The following is a 21,842-nucleotide window of genomic DNA, read 5'->3' on the forward strand; positions in this document are numbered from 1 at the left end:
TAGGACATCTGGCCCGTAGGCTAGAAGAAAGCTAGCCTTTTTCTTGAGGTGGCGTTGATTTCCGCGTAATAAAATATCGTCTTCACGAAAAAGTGCGCGGCGCCATTGGACCGAGACATCCGAGACATGGCCAACAAGTCCGTCGGTTTTCTAGGCAACAGGATTGCTGAGATTAGCCTCTAATCTTTGGCGGTTATTTATGTGAAATGGTCAGGCGTATTATCGTATCGTACGAAAGTACAAGACAGATCCTCTCAATACCGCCAACACAGTTGTCGCATCAACAGTGGATCAAGTTAGATGTGCCTCTCGTATTGCTTCGAACTAAAATCGTCTGTGAACTAGAAATCCTGGTCGGATGAAGAGTAACTAGCATGGCGCATCACAATTGTAGCAAAAAGTTTCTAGAAAGCATATCAATAAATCGACTTTCTTGTACTATTATTATCACTGAGCCCTAATGTCCAACATGGGGAAGGAACATATTGCTCAGCAGTTCAGACCGGTAACTTCGAATCCGACGTTGGATTTGCGGGGCTCAATGGATATGCAGCCACTTCAGACCTTTCTAGTAAAGGCCTCCGAGCTGTCGGTGGCTTATATGAGTGACAGAAAGACAGAAGAAGCCGCAAAGAATCTGAGAGCGACTGTAGAGACAGTCAAAAGAAATGCGAAATCTGCAGCTGGCGCAACAGAACCTTTTGGGGCGTTAGTCGTCGACTTCCTAGATCGAGGACTCTGGAGGGCGGCAGCAGAACTAGGAACGATCTTAATCGAGGCGCAGGCAGAGTTACTTGGCCAGGAAGATCCTCTTACTCTAACAGCGAAGGGCAATCTTGTATCGGCCTACTGCGGTCTCGGCCGCTGGCAAGAGGCGATCGATCTTGGTGACAAAACGACTACGGCGCGAAAACGAGTTCTTGGAATTGAGCATCCGCAAACATTAACGTCGATGTCGAATCTCGCTTCAGCGTATCGTGGTTCAGGACGGTGGAGAGACGCCGAATTGCTGCAGCTTGAATTGGTCCGAACCAAGACCAGAATATACGGTCGAAAACATCCGTCGACATTGAGCTCTATAGGAAATTTGGCAGCCACATACGATAGCATGGGACGATATAACGAAGCCCAGAGTCTTGAGGAAGAGCTGGTTGAACAAGGCAGAATAGCGCTGGGCGAGACACATGGATCAACTCTTACATGGAAATCCAACTTGGCCTCTACCTACCGCGAGCAAGGGCGATTGAATGATGCCGAAAAACTAGAATCAGAAGTCTTGGAAAAAAGGAAAAGCCACCTGGGCGACAACCATCCCCTCACACTTACGTCAATGACGAACTTAGCCACCATATATCGTGAGCAGGATCGATTTGAACAAGCAGCGAAGCTTGAAGAAATGGTATTGGACAGGTTTCGTAGCGTTCTCGGTGAGAAGCACCCAAATACTCTTATGACAACCAGCAATCTCGCGTCCACCTATTGGAGTCAGGGCCGTCTGGATGATGCTGCCAGCCTGGAGACAAGGGCCGCATCCGCAATGATAGCGGTGTTGGGAGAAACTCATCCTGTCACTCTCACATCGCAGGCGCGACTAGCCATGATTTATCACAGTCAAGGTCGATATGACGAAGCAGAGACATTGACCCTTCAAGTGCTGCAGACAATGCAAGGCAGTTTTGGGGAGAAACACCCCCATACTATTACTGTCATGGCTAACCTGGGCTTCATATATCAATCGCAGGGAAAGTGGGACGACGCAGAGAGAGTTCTCGAAGTCGTTGCCCACAGAAGAAAGGAGATACTAGGCGAGTCACATCCAGAGACCGTTGCCTCAACAGAAAATTTGAGCGGGATACATCGAATGAGAGCCATTGAATAGTAATTTACGTGACCGCGAGTGTATATGACCTGCCACTGCTGCGAGAAAACTTGCTCTGGCGGCAGGAACTTATAACGCCTTGACGGAACAGAAAGAGGTCAAAATAAAGTTGGAACCATCAAGTGCTGTCAATGCCTGTCATTAATCCCTCTTCATCGAATCGGAAATATTCCATGAACAAGGCCTTGCCCCATTTGCTGCGTGGAAGTCTTGATCCTGACGAGTCTAGAGTGGACACTAAGGATTGCACAGCCTCCTTGCCAAGCCATCGATCACTCTCGTCCCAACCAAAGAGATGTAATAATTGTAATTCCTTGCTTTAGAGAAGGATCATAATTATTATATTGATTTGTTCAATTCGTTTAACTAAATTTCTGGACAATTGAGGGGCAGCCTCTGCCTAACCCTAACACCACCGTTGGCGACGTTCTTTGCGAGGCAAGTTCGAGCTCCATATCCGCAGTGCATGTTCATTCTATTCATCCATTGGTATCGAGCCTTGAACTCTTTTTCAATCTCCGCTTCTTTTCATAGACATCTTTCTGGCACGAATTCCTCGGGATCCTTTCCAATGACGTCCTCCCGAGCGATGCGATGTCTTCAGGTTCGCAAGAAGTGGACACCACATTGATGTAGCTACCTATATATGCAAATACCGATATCTCAAAAGTGTTTAGATATTTGCGCTGTTTCTAGGCATCTTTCTATGGGCGACTGTATTTGCTCTTTCGTTCTACATCGATACATTCGTATGCAACACACCGTGGCTGCAGTTTCGGTATGCATTTTTCCTGGTTGAGACAATGATAACCGTCAACGGATCCAAATATTTTGTTGAACTCCACGGTGGACCTCAACCCTAGATTCGCAATATTGTGATGATGTAATATGATCTGTTGAAGGTATCTGTGACTGCATTTGAATAACGTCGGAAGTAGGTTTATTAGACCTCCTGAGGCCAGACACCTTACAGGTGGACGTCACATATAGTCTCAACATCCATTTATACCATTATTCTCTTTCATTACCACTGCATCTTCTAAAGTAACGAGATCTTAGACTTTCTGAAATAAGTTTCATCCCAGAAGAGCCATATGCCATCGAACGACGCTATTTACGGGCATTAAAGTGTTGATTAGGATAACCGCCAGCCATTTAATCGCAACAATATCCATATTTTGAGATCTACAATCAGCAACTAATATCTGCTACATAGACTATACCTTGGTAGGTACTCCATGCGATAAGCTAATGTGCCAAGAACCAGTAAGAGCCCTATTTCAGACAATTTTGTTGGAACGCAAGCCAATCTGACAGGACTAAAAAGTAGGTCGCTTGTATGTAAGCACTAGACAAGAAACTCGTCCTTTATGATTGATTAACCGTGTCACTCTGCGACCATACATAGCAGTGTTACAATGTGTGGGCCTCTTTAAGAAATAATAAAATTCTATAATAGCCAGCGATTCCTCTGTGCTGTTAACAGTGGTTCTTGCTTCTATTTCCTGTTCCGAATTTGGGCGCATCTGTCGTACCTAATAATATCAATAATCAGACCAGCATGGAGATGCCATTTTTGCCCTCTCTAGCCACTGAAAAATGGGGGTTTGCCTTTGTTATAGTCGGTTTCGTGGCATTAGGGCTAGGTTTACAGCTGTTGCATAGGAACACACTGTCAGATATTCCCTTCGTCGGCGAGGAACTGGGAAGCGACGAGAAGCGTCGTGCGGCATATATGTCAAATGGCCATGATATGTACATCAATGGCTTGCAAAAAGTACGCTCATCCTTTTTTTTGGAAATAGGTTAACCATCTAGATGCATAGCTGACAGGGTTGCTCAGTTTAGAAACACGGTTTTTCGTATAACAACCATACGAAGTATTTCTCCATGATCCTGCTGATTATCGCAACTGCAATGAAGCTGATTCAATATATGATTGGGACAGAAAGTCCTGTGCTGGTTTTCCCACCCAGATACTTCAAGGAACTTCGGGCTTTGCCAGATGACGTCCTTAGCTTCGTTGAAGCTGCTGACGAGGTTAGGGCCTTCTTTGCTTCTCCACAGTACAAAAGCTGCTTTTGAAGTAAAGCTGCTCACTCGCTTTTCAGGCAGCGCAAGCCAAATATACACAAATCCACGACCATGATGGCATGATAGCCCATATATTGAAGAGCAAACTGACGCCCTCACTTGGTACGTAATTGCAAACACACTGAAATATACTATTGAACCACGCACTCAAGCTCGCTACATAGCACGAATTAGCCCCATGATCTCAAACGAGGTCCAGAATGCTCTCCAGATTGAGCTGCCGCCATGCGACGATTGGACCTCTGTCAAAGTCTACCCCAAAATGCTTCGTATCATCACTATAGTCTCCGGACGTATACTCGTCGGACCCGAGCTCGGCCAGTCCGAGGAATGGATTGACGCAGCTACCGGATTTGCATCCGAGGTCCTAGCAGCCATACAGGCTATATGGACAGTGTCGCCGTGGAAGCGGTGGTTCGTATGCCCATTTCTAAGCGAAGTGCGAACGCTAGAAGCACGAGTGAAGAAGTTTGTGCGCTTCCTGACGCCCGTGGTGGAGCAGCGGCTGCATTTACTCGATGATGACGTGGAACGGCCGGACGATATGCTGCAATGGTTCGTTGATTTGGCAAAAAGCAAGGGTGCGGAGGTAGATGTTGACAAAATAGCAAGAAGACAGCTGGCTACTAGCTTTGCTGCTATTCAACCTACGACGAGCGCTAGCACTAATGCTCTATATACGCTTGCTACAATGCCGGAATTTGTGGCCGAACTCCGCGATGAGATTCGGGATGTGTTGGCTACACATGGTAGGCATTATTCTAGCAAGGCGTTGTATAGCATGAAGAAGTTGGATAGTTTTCTGAAGGAATCATTACGATTCCATCCCGAGAATATAGGTATGTGTTACATTAGATCGATGATGTCTAATCGAACTAAGTCTATATCATAGCTGTCTTCGGGCGGAAGGTCATTCGCACTTTCACCTTGTCCGACGGCCTGGTAGTACCAGCAGGAGTCTTGGTTGAGATACCAGCGCACGCAGTCTCAATGGACCCAGTGACATTCCCAGAGCCCCAAAAGTTTGATCCCTTACGCTTTTACAGGCTACGAGAAGAGCAACATCACACCGACGAGGACCAGCAAGTTGGAGATGACCATAACAATGCTCAAAACCAGCTTGTCAGCGTGACGAATACTAACCTGGTCTTTGGATATGGACGACACGCATGTCCAGGCCGCTTCTTTGCTGCTAATGAGCTTAAGATGATTATCATAAACATTATTATGAATTATGATATACGGCTGGAGGAGGGTGTGACTGAGCGGTATTCGAATAACGTCGTTGGGCTGCGGGTGAGATTTGTACATTCTCATTGTTCTTGAAGATGGTGGCTAACTTAAATCGATAGTCTTTGCCATCTGTAAATGACACTTTGCAATTCAAGAGAGTAAGGGTGTGAAGAGAATGATAGCTGCGTTCTATAGTAGTTTTTGATAGTTGAGCACGTGCTTAGGCAAACCCTGGCAGTCTCCAGTCAGTAATGTTCATCGTAGACTATTTATCGCCTCATCAAGGAGTCTATTTGAACTCATGTTGGTGAATCTCTAAACGTATCCCTTTCCATCTAATAGGGTTGACCCACATAACCTTGCCTCGATAGGTTCGACAGCTATGTCTTAGAAGGCTGCGTTGAATCGTTCAGCATAAGTTCAATAAGGACATGCTTCAGACCCGGTGGAACCGTAAGACATACGATTTTGCTGCAGCCATATGTGCGGCACTAGCTGTCACTGTGCTGGCAGATCGACCTTTTCAATCAGCATGAGAGTTTATCGAGACATTTAGAGCCGATTTAATACGTACAATTTCCGCGATGATTTGTGCGCAGATGACGACGAAGCGATTTTTTTGGTCGGAAATCATACAACGAAGACGTGTGCGCGACATACTACTGAGTTGGTTTTGAAAGTCGCACCGCACATCGTCCCCATATCGTCAACGACTGCTTGACAGCTAGCGTTAAAATGTCAGTGAAACAAAACTTTCATACGACTGAGGAAAATAACTGACATTCCACCATTGAAACATGAAATGTCGATCGAATCAGGCGCTTCATCATTCGCCTCCTTCGAAATCTTCGGGCCTGTCTTGTAACCAGTAACGCGCTCCCACCGCCACGAAGACATACGCCATCAATCCTGCCAACGACGATTGGGGAATGTTTGTCTCCCAAAGTTGCTTATCGGGGGCCATCGAGGGAGGATACCAAAGGAGCCCGTTCGGGTTTGTCCAAGGCCCTGCCATAAATCACGTCTACACCCAACAGTGTTTCTTCAAGTAAACATTCAAGAGGAAGAAATGACAATGGAAATGACCATGAATAGGATGGGGATTCTTGATCTCATCGGCGTTCGCAAGAACAGCGCGAAACGCGTCTACTGAAAATATGGTCGACGACATCGCGTTGGCGTGCCACAACACCAATCTATGTTGAGGATGCTGTATGGATAGAAAGACAAAAGGCGGAGGAAGTGTTCATCAAATTGAGAGGAGTGCGAGTTGGAAGTCACGGACCCGTGTGAGCTTTTGACCTTATGCGAACACTTGACCCGACGCGAGTTAGCTATACGTTGAGCTTCTGAAGAAAACGATGGAATTTTAGACGCCGTTTTTTGAGAACACCGAGCTCATAGCTAGACAAGAAGTTCAGAACATGTGGGTTAGCTGTTGGACATATGTTCGGCATATGCAGGTATGCATCAAATGAAGATGAATCATTTCCATTAATGGTTGAACAGATCGAGGTACTTGAAGACTATTAAGAGGATATTAAGATCCCCGAAACACGAAACGAATACAAAAACGACAGAAACCGACAACGACTATGCTCTTCCCTTGCCTTTTCCATTGTCCGAACGGCCATATGAACTAGACACCAATTCCGGAAACTCCTCCTGTTGATAAGTAGTCTCACGGCTCTGCTCCTCGGCGAGACTCAACTGAATCGCAAATTCCAGATCATCCATCTCTTGTTGATTGCTGCTTTCGGCGCCGGCGGTCTTCTCCGGCGGAGAATTAGAGGGTTGACGACGCTTGAACTTTGACTTTGCGCCCTTGGCATATTTGATCGGAATCGATGAAGTGCTAAACGACGATGATGACGGTGTCTCCTGCCACTGGTCGTCAGGTTGTGGGGCCTCGTCGAGTAGACTCAGACGAATAGCCTCTGCAATGTCCGGGGCAAATTCTTCCTCGACAGTCTCAAGGGTTGGCGACGACGATGACGAGAATTCAAGTGGTGGATAGGAGCTATCAAAGGCAGCTATAGTATCACTAGAGACGCTGCTGGCTCTCGTATTGGTTCCGCTCTTTCTCTCCTTGAATGCGTCATTATTCAAACTCTCTTCGCTCAGCAGCTGAGCATAAGCTATGAGCTCCTCTTCAGTTGCGTCAGGKCCGAGCAAGTCGGKTCCAAAGCGATGGCTCAGGTGTTCCCTCTGTTTCTCGTCCTCGACAATCTGTCGTTTCATCTCATGATGCTCGTCCTCGATAAAGTCTTTCAAAGCACCGCGACCAGTGCTAGTAAAGCGCTGTCCTTCAGACGACGAGTTGCTGCCTCGGTGAGAGCGTCGACGACGACGCTTGTTAGATTTGTATTCATCGGCAGCGGATGAACTGTACGACCAAAAGCGGACATGCGTACCAAGAGAAACAACACCACGTAACACAGTTGGATCTGGATCAAGACAGATGGCGCCCGCAGCAAAGTAATTATTCCCAACACCTAGGATAGATGCTTCGGCCTGAATGAGACGACGACGGGCGCGAGATGAGAATCTAGAGTGCAATGTACGAATGGGTCGAGTCGTTGACGCCAAAGGATCCCACGCTTGAACCAGTCCATCGTTTCCGCCATGTACGAGATAGAGAGAAGTCAAAGCAAGACATGCGACTTGAGGCGACTCTGTCTGAATGATCCGCACGGGAGAAACGGTATTCATCAGTCCAGTAGTGCGGCTCGGCGGAACACGCACATTCCAAATATACACAGATCCCGAATCAGTTCCTACGGCCAGGAAACGAGCTCGCTGTCCAGGGACACCTGCTTCCGAGCCTGAAGCCTGCATATGCGGCAACGGAGAAGAAGCGGGTGACGACAGATTGGAAGCACTTGACATTCCGAGCAGAGGATCTTCGGCGACCGTGAGTTGTGCGAATGTTGACATGTCGATTGCTACTGAAGTCAGTCGAGAAAACTTGAACCCATTGAAAATGAAATCAGTCGCTCTCCATTCAGTATTGGCAATAGTGGACAAGCTATGACTGGCATGGCTCGAAGCTCGAGACCGAGGCTGACTGGTGGGCTGAGATGACTGCGGCGTGCTTGGTCCACCAAATAGAGAGGCCACTGGCTTGAAACTTGATACATTCGGAAATTGTTCAGAGCTGAGTGTCGCTCCTGATATCTTCTGACGAACATGACGACGAATTGAAGCAGGTTGGTCTTGAGTAAACCCACAGTTGATGATGAAGATCTGTTCACCAGCACCATTCAGATCGTCACCAGCAAAGTCGACTTTGAGCTGTCTTTGCATGTCCCAACCCTCGCACACCTTGCGGAAATGCTTAGGCTTGAAAGCCAAGTACTTTTCAATTTCTTTTGTTTCAGCGGCGATCTGGCTCTCGCTTAGGCCCATTGAATCAGTAGAAGACCGTGGACTGTAGCTACCATCGACCGCATCTCGATTGAATGGATCAGGACGAGCAACGCGGCGTGTAGACTCGATAAGTTCCCAGTGAACACTGCGACCAGCCTTCCATGCTCTTCTTTCCAGTACTTCAGGCAAGACAGCTTGATTCGACTCAGGCAGAGCCGGGAGCTCTGTTAAATAATAAACTTCGCCCAAAGCGTTCAAAGCTGTAGCCCAGATCCGACGAGTAGAGTATCTCTTTGTCGAAAAGTTTTCATCAACTGAGATGGAAATGATCGGAACACCGGGACTGAGCACCCATCTTGCTGTAATCTGACCGGGCTCGAAACGACGTTCATGCAAATGACTGCTTCCAAGAGAGTACGCAGTCAATACACCCGATATGGAGCCACATAAGATTCCAAACATATTGTTCGTCATCTTCAAAACGTTTGGAGACTTGGCAATCCAAACTGAACAAGCGCCAGTCGGAAATTTCTGAATATCAGGAATACCCAGCGCAGGCTCCGAATGTAGTTCGGAGCCACCGAGAAACCGACCTCGTTTTTCATCAGCAGATAAATAGTAGCTGCGACCTCTGGGACATCCTTCGCCGTAAATCATGCCATATGGTTGACTAACATCCATCGAGTTCGGCACACCGACCATATCACCCGACCCCAAGCCATACTCTGCTTCGCCGGAATACAAATCTGCGAAATGCTGGAAAAGAGGATGACCGTATAGACCCCAAGGACCCGACTTCCCAGCAGAAGGATCACTTATCGAAGCAACACCTTCCTCGGCCGCCCCATGGATGATCAGAGGAGATTTCTTGGCATTGGTTGGTGTGAACAAGGCATCGATGTGGGTGATGGGGTACAGAAGTTGCGAGGTATACGTCGCAAGAGCTGATCCACCTTGAGGGCCTCCTGCACGAGAATTGTATTTGCCAGATGAAGGGAGTAGCGCCGGCTTTCCTCGACCTAGAGAACGCAGTAGTCGTGTTCGGAGAATATACTCGCTGCGCCAGGACGCCAAAGCAGTCAACCTAGTAAAAGCGCGCCTTGACGAGTCCAGCCCTTCGGATGTTACATCCTCGTCGATGCTGTAGGGGCCTGGGAAGTAACGCCCGAACGCGGTCCTCCAGGCATGAGGGGTAGTGACTAGCGTATGGAAACGACGAGATACAAGTGCAATAGCTGTGAGGGCAGCTGGCGTAAGGTGAGAAAGGATATGAGTAAGAACCTCTGCATTTCCAAGTTAGTAACAGCGATGTCAAGACTGATCACGTTAGCGTACCATTTGGAAGGTCCGCAAGAGCCTGGCGGGGTTTAGGTCGTAGAACGTAAACCTTCTTCGATCGACGCGATGCCGGCGAAGACCGAAATGCTTCATCTAATGACCCTTCAGTCTCAACACCGCCAGGTATTGACGATGGTGAAGATGCAATTGCGACATCGTTGTCAAACCCGTTCAATCGTCGTAATGAGTCTTCATCGCCGAGCGCCCCTCCGGGAGGGGAAGATGGCGGGTCATTCGACGCGACGTGGTCTCCGACATCCTCGCGTGAGAGAATGTCGAAGACCGTTTCATCACAACGATGGTCATTGCCATGCTGGGAAGAGGTTGTAGGTTGAGGGGTGCGGGCGTCTGAAGAAAAATTTTGCGAGACGATGGTAGGCTCTGAGGGCATAAACGTTTCGAGATAAGACTTGAGAAATGGAGCGCGACTGACCAGAATTTGCTGGGTCAGTCGGTGATTGAGATTATGAGCGATGCGCGTGGGAGTTAGCGTTCGTTGAAGCCGTGTCAGCGAGGAACTGAGCCTGTAGTTTGAGAGAATGGATGGTGAAGAGATGAAAGGTAGAGCAAAGGATGAAGTCCAAAATGAGTCAAGCCAGTCGTTGGCCACGCGGAGCTGACTAACGGCGGGKGTTATCGGACCTCCTGTTATCGGACTTTGAAGCTCTTCGAATATGACTGTGATGAACCATGTATTAGATCATGATATGGAACTAGAGGCATTAAGCTGTCGATTTTCGTGTTGTAATTCCAACTTGATGTTTAATCCAGTCCCAATTCAGATGAAAGCAGAGAAAGCCTGTATACTATCTGATGCCTCAGGCAACTACTGATAAGGCGATAAGCATCCTTTGATGCATCACGCGTCTTTTCGCGAAGTCGTGGCAAACTTGACAGTCTCAAACTAGTAGAGAAGCGACGAAGCTTCATGGCAACCTAGTCGTATCTTCAGCAGTCTGCGGAAACAAGATGATATGTCACATGTAAATAAGTGCGGCGTTGTTCATTATCAAGTTGCAGCTGGCTCTTTAGGCAGCATCCGCCGGTTCATCGATCAAAAGAGTGGCTCTCCTTTTTCATCTTCAACATTGCATAAAATATATCCATCAAAATGCCACCCTTAGGAGGTAAGTTACTACACTTGTTCTATTCAACCAGAGATACTGAAGCAAACAGAAGCCGACACAATCCGCATCCTCGTCTCAACCGACAACCATGTCGGCTACAACGAGCGCGACCCCATCCGGGGCGACGACAGCTGGAAAAGCTTCCACGAAATCATGTGTCTCGCCAAACAGCGCGACGTCGATATGGTCCTGCTGGCCGGCGATCTCTTTCATGAAAACAAACCATCCCGCAAATCCATGTATCAAGTTATGCGCTCCTTACGCGCAAATTGTCTGGGTGACAAGCCCTGCGAGTTAGAGCTATTGAGCGACGCTAGTGAGAACTTTCAGGGGGCGTTTAACCATGTCAATTATGAGGATTTGGACATTAATGTTGCGATTCCGGTGTTCTCGATTCATGGGAATCATGATGATCCGTCGGGAGAAGGGCATTTGGCGGCATTGGATATTCTGCAGGTTTCGGGGTTATTGAATTACTACGGACGAACGCCAGAGTCGGATAATATACAGGTCAAGCCTGTGTTATTACAAAAGGGCCGGACGAAACTTGCGCTCTACGGGCTGAGTAATGTGCGTGATGAACGATTGTTTCGGACGTTTCGGGATGGCAAAGTGAAATTCTTCCAGCCTTCGGTTCAGAAAGAGGACTGGTTCAATTTGATTTGCGTCCATCAAAACCATCACGCTCATACGGAGACGGGATATCTACCAGAAAACTTTCTCCCAGAGTTTCTCGATCTGGTCATCTGGGGCCACGAACACGAGTGTCTTATTGACCCAAAACTGAATCCAGAGACTAATTTCCATGTCATGCAACCGGGCTCTTCAGTGGCTACGTCTTTAGTTCCAGGTGAAGCTGTCACTAAGCAAGTGTCAATTCTATCAATCACCGGGAAGGAGTTCAAGAACGAACCAATCCCGTTAAAGACAGTGCGTCCGTTTGTCATGAAGGAGATCGTGTTGTCCGAGGACAAAACAGCAAAGAAGTTGGCACGAAAGGAGAACAACCGCACTGAAATTACACGTCTGCTGATGACCTACGTGGAGGACCTGATTGAGCAAGCTAAGCAAGAATGGCTAGAGACCCACGAAGATGACGTTGGAGATGACGAAGAGCCAGAAATTCCTCTTCCTCTTGTCCGTCTCCGTGTGGAAACTTCTACACCAGAAGGCGGTAGTTTTGACTGCGAAAATCCACAACGCTTCTCCAATCGATTCGTGGGCAAGGTAGCCAATGTCAATGATGTAGTGCAATTTCATCGAAAGAAGAAAGCCGCTACGACTCGCAAGAAGGATGATCTGGATGCCGAGGCAGCCATGTCGCATCTTTCAACCCTCGATACGGTCAAAGTGGAACAACTAGTACGCGAGCTACTTACCGCGCAATCGCTGACTATTCTGCCCCAAAACTTATTCGGTGATGCCGTCACTCAGTTTGTTGACAAAGATGACAAGCATGCCATGGAGATGTTTGTCAATGAGTCACTTGATAGTCAGATCAAACATCTTTTGACGTTGGAACGTGACGCAGACCTTGAAGACGAGGACGAGACACATCAGTCTCTACGGAACGCGATGGAAAAGTATCGCGGGCAAATGGAAGATATGTTTGCCAAGGGGGCAGTGAAACGAACCCGAGGGCAGAAGAAGTTCAAGCCCAAGCCAGACGGTTGGGACTCAGAGTTTGATGGTGCTTGGGAGGACCAGCCTGGAGCATTGATTCATTCTGATAACGAAGGCGGTGACCCGATCGAAGAGGACGCTGCTGAAGATGGAACGGAAAGAGCCGCACCATCTACTAGGGGTAGAGGAAGGGGTCGCGGTGGACGAGGAGCAGCCGCTACTACTCGCAAGACTACTACAACAACTACTACTACTAAAGCTGGCACATCACGCGGAGGCAGAGGCAAGAAAACTGTCGTGTCGGATGACGATGAAGACGAAGATGTGATTATGGTTGAAGACTCCGTGGAGGAGCCCGAAGCAATTGTCTCAGACGAGGATGACTCGCAAGCACTGTTTGTCCACCAATCGCGCACCAAAAAGACGACAACTACAGCACGAAAACCGGCGGCAAGTACTACGACGACAGCATCCAAGAGTCGCAGCAAAAAAGCAGCATCTCCGGCGCCATCATCGGTGACCGCAGGCGCATCATCTACGCGACGCGGCGGTCGCGGAGGAGCAAAGTCGACGCAGCAGACGACACTGACTTTCGCATCGCAGGCTGGTTCGACGGGCACCAGGCGGAATGCGGCTCGCACAGCAAGGGCCGGGKTTACGGAGATGAGCGATGTTGAGGATGACGACGATGATGATGCGTTTGAGCCAGCGACGATTACTCGTAAACGTCGGTAGATATTATGTATCCCAATGTATGCCTCGCTAGGTTATGTAGCTAGAGAATATCCAAGTATGCTCAGACGTCATTAGCCAGCCCTTGCTTATCGAAACCTGCTTATCACTATCCCTGTATCGATAAGCAATACAATACTATGGAGTAGCTGTCCTGTTTCAGCATCAAGGTGAATTTTATTTACATAGTTCATGACGGCGACCATGTTGTGCAGTTGAGCTGTATTCAGCTGAGTATGAAATCATCAAGTGTTCGATATTTCTTGCATCGACTGTCTGCCGATCTGATTGGGTGGTCGATTAGAAACGAAGATTTTTCACGTGATGATTCATTGATGGATGTTTCACATAGAAAACTCTGGGAAGAGCTGTTAGCCAATCACAGCTGGACTCGCCAAGATTCCGATCGACAGGGGGGATAGTCATCGTCAATTGATCCCATAATTTGGAGGAAAGAAGCGAGGAAACAATTGAACTTGCTTCACAACTGTACGTAGTAAAGTGTAGACTTGTCTGTCCTGTCGGGGCATTCACGGTGCCCCTATCCCAGCCAAGAAGCATAAGAAACGAGGCTTGAGTGCAGCGAATTAATACGAAGCAACCAGCCATGTTGCACTTGGCGTCATGAAGAATGCGGGCTGTTCGGGGCTCTTTCCCCACCGATGAATTACCGTAGCGAGTCGACTGTCACCGTCCAAGAACTGTGCTCAGACAGAGTTTCACTTAGCAGACCGACGCCGACTGGAAGAGGCCAGCACCGCCCAAATGCCAATGTGCCAATAACAGCGCCAATGCTGGACAAGGGCAAGAAAGAGCCAAAAGACGACGGAGTAGAAGAAAGACACGGTGGAGACCTGTGGTACTCCTAATTTAGCGCCAATCCCCTCTTTCCGCCGCAACACTTCCACCACCCATACTAATTGGCCGTGTTCCTTCCTGCTTCATCTTCTTTCTTCACCTTGTCTCAGCATCGCTCCTTCTGTATCATCTACTTCCTCCGTACGGAGCTGTTATCATTATCTTCTAGTCACTCGTTTGTCGCTCAGCGACTCAGTCTTTTCTTGCGCTCAGAGCGCCGCCAGTCTCTATTCCCCTAAATTCTATTTCAGCCGCTTTTGATACTCCGTATTTCATCGCAATAGCAATATCACACAATCACAATGATTCCAGTGTGTATTACCCTATTCAGTGTTCTCGCAAAATACTCGAATACTAATTGATCGATATCAGTCTTACGCAAAACTCTTCGCCGCCGTGTGTGGTTTGGCTTCCACCGCCGTCGCCGTTAACCCCGTCGTTGTTCAAGGAAAGGACTTTGTCGACACCGTCACCGGCGACCGATTCCAGATTGTTGGTGTCGACTACCAGCCTGGTGGCTCTTCTGGCTTCAAGGGTACCGCCGACCCTCTGAGCGATTCAGCTGCCTGCCTGCGCGATGCCGCCATCTTGCAATACCTTGGTGTATGATACTACTATTCTCATGTGGTCTACGTCCACTGACTTGGATTAGGTCAACAGTATCCGTGTGTACAACTTGGCTCCCTCTGCCAACCACGATGAGTGCGCTTCCATCTTCAACGCCGCCGGTATCTACATGATTCTCGACGTCAACTCGCCTTTGGACAACGGTTCCCTCAACCGTGGTGCTCCTTGGGAGTCCTACAACCCCATCTACATGGCCCAGGTCTTTGGTGTCATTGAGGCGTTCAAGAACTACCCCAACACCGCTGGTTTCTTCTCTGGTAACGAGGTTATCAACGAGGACAGTGTGGAGCTAGTTCCCAACTACATCCGAGTACGTTTGCCTTCTATATCAGTAATGATAGTGACTAACTATTTAGGCCGTCCAACGTGACATGCACGACTACATCAGCAAGAATTCTGAGCGTGACATTCCTGTCGGCTACTCCGCTGCTGATGTCCGCCCGCTCTTGGTTGACTCCGCCTATTACTTGACTTGCAACCTCACCAACTCCACCACTTCTCGTTCTGACTTCTTCGGTCTCAACTCGTACTCGTGGTGCGGTGATGCAACCTACACCTCTAGCGGATATAATGTTTTAACTGAAGATTTCACCAACATCACTGTTCCAGTTTTCTTCTCCGAAACCGGCTGCAACAATGTCAAGCCTCGTGTCTTTAGCGAGATTCAAGCCATCTACGGTCCTGACATGTCTCAGGCTCTTTCTGGAGCTTTGGTGTACGAGTACAGCCAGGAAGCTAACGACTTTGGTTTGGTCAGCATTAACGATAACGGAACCGTCAGCCTGCTCATCGACTTTGAGAACTTGAGGTCTCAGTACAGCAAGCTTGATTTCAGCTCTATCACTGCCCATAACTCCAGCCAGACCGCCATTACCGCTCCCGTCTGCGACCCTAAAGAAATTACCTCCAACATTACCAAGAGCTTTGCTGTCCCAGACCGTGTTGCCGGAATTGATGACATGATCAAGAAGGGCGTTACCACCAATGTCTCTGTTGGTGCATTGGTTTCCGTCACCTCCACCAAGATCAACCAGACCGTGTACGACAACAACGGCAATGTTGTTACCGGTTTGATGCTGAATGTCCTCTCCAACGGCACTGTCAACACTCCCAGCAACTCTAGCACCGTTTCATCCTCGGGCTCTGGCACTAGCACCGGCACCAGCAGTTCTGCTTCAGCTTCATCGACCAAGGGTGCTGCCGTATCGGTTCGTGCTAGCGCTCTGACCGGTCTTGGTGCTTTGACCGCCATGGCATTCTTGGCCTTGTAATTTGTTTATTCACCTCGTTTTCATTCTTTGTATTTTATGCCAAACCATAGAACCTGGCGTCAGTCTATATCTCAGTCAGTGATTCTTGTATATGTCGTTTCGGGTGCATAGTATACCTTGTTTTGTAGTTCAAAGAACTTAAAGTTCGCTCATGCGTTTTTGCAATGCAGTAAATTTATAAACCCCTTTGTTAGGAGTGCAAAGTGTATTCATTATTTTGTCCGAAAATCAATTGGTATCTAGCTTCGTATCATCATTCATGCTTGAAGGTTTTCAAGGAGAAACAGCCTTCGTCTCCGTACTCAGGACTACATCCTCCTTACTCAATTTCACCCACCACTCCGTCAACGCATCAGTCGCCTCTCTCTGAATCCGCTTCACCAAAATCGGATCCTCACGTCTGTCCTCCCTAAACTCTCTAAGCGCCTCTTTCACTGCGTCATGTTCTTTCGGTCCATCGACAGGTACAACCTCCCTTCCCATCTCGACCGCTTCCTGATACTCGTTCAACCGTGCGAGCAGTCTTTGCATATCCTTGAATAATTGGTCTGGCGGCATCCTCTTGAGCTCAACCCAATCTAAGCCCGTAAGCCTATATTTCGGGCCAAACTCGACTGTGGCCCTAATAATTCCCTGCGTCCTGTACGCATTATCGTCCACAAAACATGTCATACTTTTCGCTTTTGCTTCGCCTTGTAACACTCTCGTAATCCTCGTGGCCACAATCTCGGCGAGGGACGCATAAACCAGCAATGCTAGAAATGCAAGTTGCATGTACCCAATCATATTCACCATGCATGCCACTGAGCAAATAGCAGACATTGTCCCCGTAAACGTCCAGAACCAGTGCAGAGAATTAGTTTTGAGGGTACGCTTGAATTCCCAGGTACTTCGCGCCCATGATTCCATAGTATCCTGACGACCCTTGAAAACGACGGTTCCGCCGGCCGGACGTTGGTAGATTGCGTACCTGATTGTCGGGTCGGGGTTGATAGAGATTCTCTGCGGTGTGACGAGGGATGTAGTCGAGATGGCGAGCCCGGCGAGCCAGTGCGTGCCGTAGAAGAAGAAGAGCGTAAGAGCCCAAATATCTGCACTTAGGGTACCGAGGACTATCCCCGCGACGATGATGAGTCCGTTGATCAGGGAGATCATATTCAGCGCCGAACAGCCCAGCCATCTCCTCAATTTCGACGGTCCTCCATCTTTCCCCTTTTTCTCTTTGATGCTGCCGCTAGCAGTAGTTGGGAGAGCAGTGTCGTCATCATCATCCATACAGACAATCATAAAATCATTCGCCGGCTTCCTCGAAGCCTTGAACGCAATCACATCCGCCAACCACATATTCCCAAAATCCAACGGCAGCTCCTTGAACACCATATTCGACACCACGCTTAGCAACTGCGTGTCTCGCGTACACAGCGTGATGGCCGGGTGAATGGATTGAAAGGTTGCCGTGAGATGCTCCACGAGCAATTGTACGGGGATGAGGCTTGCGCCCATCATCATGGTGTGTGGCCATATGAAGAATTTTCTATCGAATTGGGTGTAGAGTCTAGCGGCGGAAAGGCTGGCGCGAGGGTTGTGAAGGACTGCAGCGACGCCCAGGGGGTCGAAGGTGACGTCTGTCGAGGTCTTCAGGTGTGCTTCCGGTTTGGAGTTTTGGGCTAAAGGTAGGTCGCCCGTGGCTCGCGCCGAGGCCACATTGTATCCTAGCGTGTAGATGAGGCCCAGTGCTGTGTGCCATGAAGACATTTCTCCTCTTACGAATTGGGGGTATATCCTGAGTAGTGGTTGATATGTACAGTGTTGGGAAACGAAGTTGGGAACGATTTGTTTACCCCGAGTGCGGCTGAGGTCTTCGATTGATGCCCATTTAGCGCACGGTCTAGAGTGTACGGTAGCGTGATTCGCCTCATTGTTGGTTGCTTATTTCAACGTCTTTTTTGTTTCCAGGTGTGTAAGTACTGACTACAGTCAGAACTATCTATAGCTGTCAGAGTCATGATCATCCGGGATATATTTGCTTGCTATATTGATGGGTAGTGTTTATCTTTCTATATGCTGGAACCATGGTTACGGCACAGATTCTGGGCTAGTTCGCGAGGCAACTATGCCGAGCTTGTGGGTCGTTTCCAGTAACTTTGATACAGTGATACAGTGATACACAGACTCCAACATGAAAAGTGTCGGTCAATTGCATAGCGGTTACAGACGGGCGTCTTGATGAGACTGTAAACTGTAGTACCATCAGTATTGATTACAGAAAATTGTCTAACGGTTTGGTATATATGATTACGTGGTCCTCAAACCCCACAGTTACCTAGGTATTCAATACACACGCGGAGATCGTCCCGATTCCTTTTTTTTGTATCATCCCGACAGAACGCCAGCTACGCTATAAAATTACCAAGTCAAATTGCGTAGAGTTTCATATATCTCGGAACATGGCCAAGCACATTCCGAGCCATTCCGTACTGTGTAATCGGAAAGCAAGGTCAGTTTGCGGGGTAGAAGAATGCATGGACCAGACATTGTCAAGCACTGCGTCGTCCGATTGGTAGTGCTATGTTCTTCGGGATCATGGTCTTAATGCGCTTAGATATCGGATTACTCCTTTTAATAAGATACCGAGGTGTCAGATACGCCCGTATGTCAGTACAGAATACTTCGATATTGGACTACGGAGAGATAGTCTATCCGTTGCCCGGATTGGTGGCTTCGCACGATCTATTCTTTAGTCGAACAATAAAGGTGGTAGTATAATCATGATGTGGCGAGATCTCGGCCCTGCATGTGCGGGGAAGCGTTTTACCTATGCCTGCATTATTAATATGGGACAATGCGTCAATGAATTGGATGCATCGATTGCTAGACAGAATTGTTCTTAGGTAAAATGTTCTTGCAAAAGAAAGCGCGGCGACCAGTACGGATTGGGAGAAATTATGCGTTTTGCAGCAATGAACCCCGCATGCCTGTGAAGATGAGGTTGATCTACTTTACATAACACCAGAACTTGGACCTTCCTATGTCAGTACAAGTTCTAGCTTAATGATGGGTTCAGCAACAGGGAACAAGCACGCTGTTTTAATACATGTATGGTAATTACGCAAATACGCGGTACCATATTTGCATCATAGCGCGGGGTTCTGCATTTTGCAACCCCGCCCTGTTGTAGAGTATTTCCTATTCCAGCATCACTCCGCTGTATCATTGGATCATCATACTCGTATCCATTCAATACCGTACACATGCAGTTCTTGGCTTGACGTAACGGAGTCTAGTCCGGATGTGTATGTAGGAGCTCCTTCCTACCTTCGGGACAATTCTATTCTGTCTGATATAAAGTTCCCCTCCCCCCTCTCATTGAGTCTGAATCTCTTCTCTTTCACACTTCCTTGCAGATCTCACCACAAAATTATGTCTCTCAAACAAGAAATCAGTCTCCCTAACGGGATCAAATATGAGCAGCCTCTTGGCTTGTATGTTTTTCTTCCTCTTCTCTATGGAGCCTTACTAACCGTCTATCGTAGGTTCATCAATGGCGAATTCGTCAAAGGTGTTGACGGCAAGACCTTCGAGACCATTAACCCCCACGACGAAAAGGTCATTACCAGTGTCCACGAAGCCACCGAAAAAGACGTCGACATTGCTGTCAAGGCTGCCCGCGAGGCCCTCAATGGTCCCTGGAAACACATCACCCCCACCGAGCGAGGTCGCTTGTTGACCAAGCTCGCCGATCTTTTCGAAGAGCACATCGACGTTCTCGCCGGTATCGAGTCTTTGGATAACGGCAAGGCTACAGTATTCGCCAAGGGTGATATTCAGGCTGGTTCATACTGTCTCCGCTACTATGGTGGCTGGTCCGATAAGATCGTGGGCCAGACCATCGACACAGATTCTACCAGCTTGAACTATACCCTCCACGAACCCATTGGTGTTTGCGGTCAGATTATCCCCTGGAACTTCCCCATGTTGATGTGGGCATGGAAGATTGGTCCTGCTGTCGCTACTGGTAACACCGTCGTCCTCAAGACTGCCGAACAGACCCCTCTCTCTGCTTTATATGCTGCCACTCTTATCCAGAAGGCTGGTTTCCCTCCTGGTGTCATCAACATCATTTCCGGTTTTGGTCGTGTTGCCGGTGCCGCCATTTCCTCGCACATGGATATCGACAAGGTTGCTTTCACCGGCTCGACCTTGGTCGGTCGTCAGATCTTGCAGGCTGCCGCCAAGAGTAACTTGAAGAAGGTCACTCTCGAGCTTGGAGGAAAGTCGCCCAATATTGTGTTCCCAGACGCCAACCTCGAGAACGCTATCTCTTGGATCAACTTTGGTATCTACTTTAATCACGGCCAGTGCTGCTGTGCTGGATCCCGTGTCCTCGTCCACGAGGCCATCTACGACAAGTTCTTGGAAGCATTCAAGGCTCGTGCTGAGCAAAACAAGGTCGGCAACCCGTTCGAGGAAGGCACTTACCAAGGTCCTCAGGTCTCGCAACTCCAATTTGACCGTATCATGGGATACATTGACGAGGGTAAGAAGGCCGGCGCCAAGGTGGTTATTGGAGGTGAGCGACTCGGTGACAAGGGCTACTACATTAAGCCCACCATCTTCGCCGATGTCAACAACGAGATGAAGATCGTCCAAGAAGAGATCTTCGGACCTGTCTGCACTGTCCAGAAGTTCAAGGACGAGGAGGAAGTCCTCAAGCTCGCTAACGACACAACCTACGGATTGGCAGCTGGTATTCACACTAACGACCTCAACACTGCGATCCGTGTCTCCAACTCCCTCAAGGCCGGCACAGTCTGGGTCAACCAGTACAACATGACCCACTACCAGACTCCGTTCGGTGGATACAAGGAATCAGGTATCGGCCGAGAGCTAGGATCCTATGCGCTTGAGAACTATACTCAGATCAAGTCGGTGCGCATCCACCTCGGCGATGCTCTGTTTGGTTGAACGTTTTAAAATAGTCAATAGTTAGTTCCATGTAACGATAGGCTACCTCTCGGTATTATGAATATATGATTCTTCTATGTCCATATCTATACTCCAAATAATACAAGTCCATCCACATTGCGTAAAATAAAATGAATATTTATCGTTCCTATGTTCGCCGTCGCTATCAGGCGTAATGAAACACCGAACCATAACCATCGCTGTCGTCGGATGGACATTATTATCCCTCCTTCGCGCTCGGTAGAGCATTACACCGAGACTGCCATACCCCACTATGTCATGTATGTACGTACATCAGTATGTATCAAAATATCAATCTGTACGGTATGAGTTAAAGCAATTTTTTCTGTATTTGTGTTTGGTATTTTGGAGGGTTGGTAAGCAATATGCAATGAAACGCTCTTTCTTGCAGGCATTGCATCCCTCGAACCTAGGTACGCTTGAAATTATCACACTTGTGGACACGGATGTATCGTATAATTAAGTACTTACATGTATTCGATGAGACCGGACTTCAGAGCGAGTATCATTTGAATAGGTCTATTATGTAGATGCTTTTCTGGCTGTAGGCTAGGTATTGATTCGGTGGTATTTGCGATGTATATATTTCATTGTATGTATGAAGATAGGTACTTGATGGATGTAGGTTTCCAGAGCATGGATGATGACAACATGTCTATCGTCTCTCTAGTTATATGTAATTTTCCGTCCTTCTCAAGACATGTC

General features: G+C 48.1%; 7 protein-coding genes across 7 annotated transcripts; 5 read left to right on the plus strand and 2 right to left on the minus strand.

The window, feature by feature from the left end:
- Positions 1 to 469: 469 nt before the first annotated feature.
- On the plus strand, positions 470 to 1,879 carry BHQ10_005230 (uncharacterized protein; the record flags this gene model as incomplete). Its single annotated transcript, XM_040877684.1, has 1 exon — positions 470 to 1,879. One exon carries the CDS (start codon positions 470 to 472, stop codon positions 1,877 to 1,879), a length of 1,410 nt encoding a protein of 469 aa, XP_040733734.1.
- A 1,890-nt stretch (positions 1,880 to 3,769) lies between these two features.
- BHQ10_005231 (uncharacterized protein) lies at positions 3,770 to 5,376 on the plus strand (the record flags this gene model as incomplete). The annotated part of the gene is made up of 5 exons (XM_040877685.1): positions 3,770 to 3,919; positions 3,991 to 4,075; positions 4,138 to 4,812; positions 4,866 to 5,269; positions 5,326 to 5,376. 5 exons carry the CDS (start codon positions 3,770 to 3,772, stop codon positions 5,374 to 5,376), a joined length of 1,365 nt encoding a protein of 454 aa, XP_040733735.1.
- Positions 5,377 to 6,799: 1,423 nt separating this feature from the next.
- BHQ10_005232 (uncharacterized protein) lies at positions 6,800 to 10,304 on the minus strand (the record flags this gene model as incomplete). The annotated part of the gene is made up of 2 exons (XM_040877686.1): positions 6,800 to 9,858; positions 9,911 to 10,304. The coding sequence occupies 2 exons, from the start codon at positions 10,302 to 10,304 to the stop codon at positions 6,800 to 6,802; spliced, it is 3,453 nt and encodes a 1,150-aa protein (XP_040733736.1).
- A 720-nt stretch (positions 10,305 to 11,024) lies between these two features.
- Positions 11,025 to 13,398, plus strand: BHQ10_005233 (uncharacterized protein; the record flags this gene model as incomplete). Its single annotated transcript, XM_040877687.1, has 2 exons — positions 11,025 to 11,040; positions 11,090 to 13,398. 2 exons carry the CDS (start codon positions 11,025 to 11,027, stop codon positions 13,396 to 13,398), a joined length of 2,325 nt encoding a protein of 774 aa, XP_040733737.1.
- Positions 13,399 to 14,555: 1,157 nt separating this feature from the next.
- On the plus strand, positions 14,556 to 16,151 carry BHQ10_005234 (uncharacterized protein; the record flags this gene model as incomplete). Its single annotated transcript, XM_040877688.1, has 4 exons — positions 14,556 to 14,564; positions 14,626 to 14,856; positions 14,906 to 15,190; positions 15,237 to 16,151. The coding sequence occupies 4 exons, from the start codon at positions 14,556 to 14,558 to the stop codon at positions 16,149 to 16,151; spliced, it is 1,440 nt and encodes a 479-aa protein (XP_040733738.1).
- Positions 16,152 to 16,424: 273 nt separating this feature from the next.
- BHQ10_005235 (uncharacterized protein) lies at positions 16,425 to 17,906 on the minus strand (the record flags this gene model as incomplete). The annotated part of the gene is made up of 1 exon (XM_040877689.1): positions 16,425 to 17,906. One exon carries the CDS (start codon positions 17,904 to 17,906, stop codon positions 16,425 to 16,427), a length of 1,482 nt encoding a protein of 493 aa, XP_040733739.1.
- A 1,665-nt stretch (positions 17,907 to 19,571) lies between these two features.
- Positions 19,572 to 21,116, plus strand: BHQ10_005236 (uncharacterized protein; the record flags this gene model as incomplete). Its single annotated transcript, XM_040877690.1, has 2 exons — positions 19,572 to 19,633; positions 19,685 to 21,116. The coding sequence occupies 2 exons, from the start codon at positions 19,572 to 19,574 to the stop codon at positions 21,114 to 21,116; spliced, it is 1,494 nt and encodes a 497-aa protein (XP_040733740.1).
- Positions 21,117 to 21,842: the final 726 nt, after the last annotated feature.

Source organism: Talaromyces amestolkiae, assembly GCF_001896365.1.
Source record: "Talaromyces amestolkiae strain CIB chromosome Unknown scaffold9.1, whole genome shotgun sequence".
Taxonomy (NCBI): Eukaryota; Fungi; Ascomycota; class Eurotiomycetes; order Eurotiales; family Trichocomaceae; genus Talaromyces; species Talaromyces amestolkiae.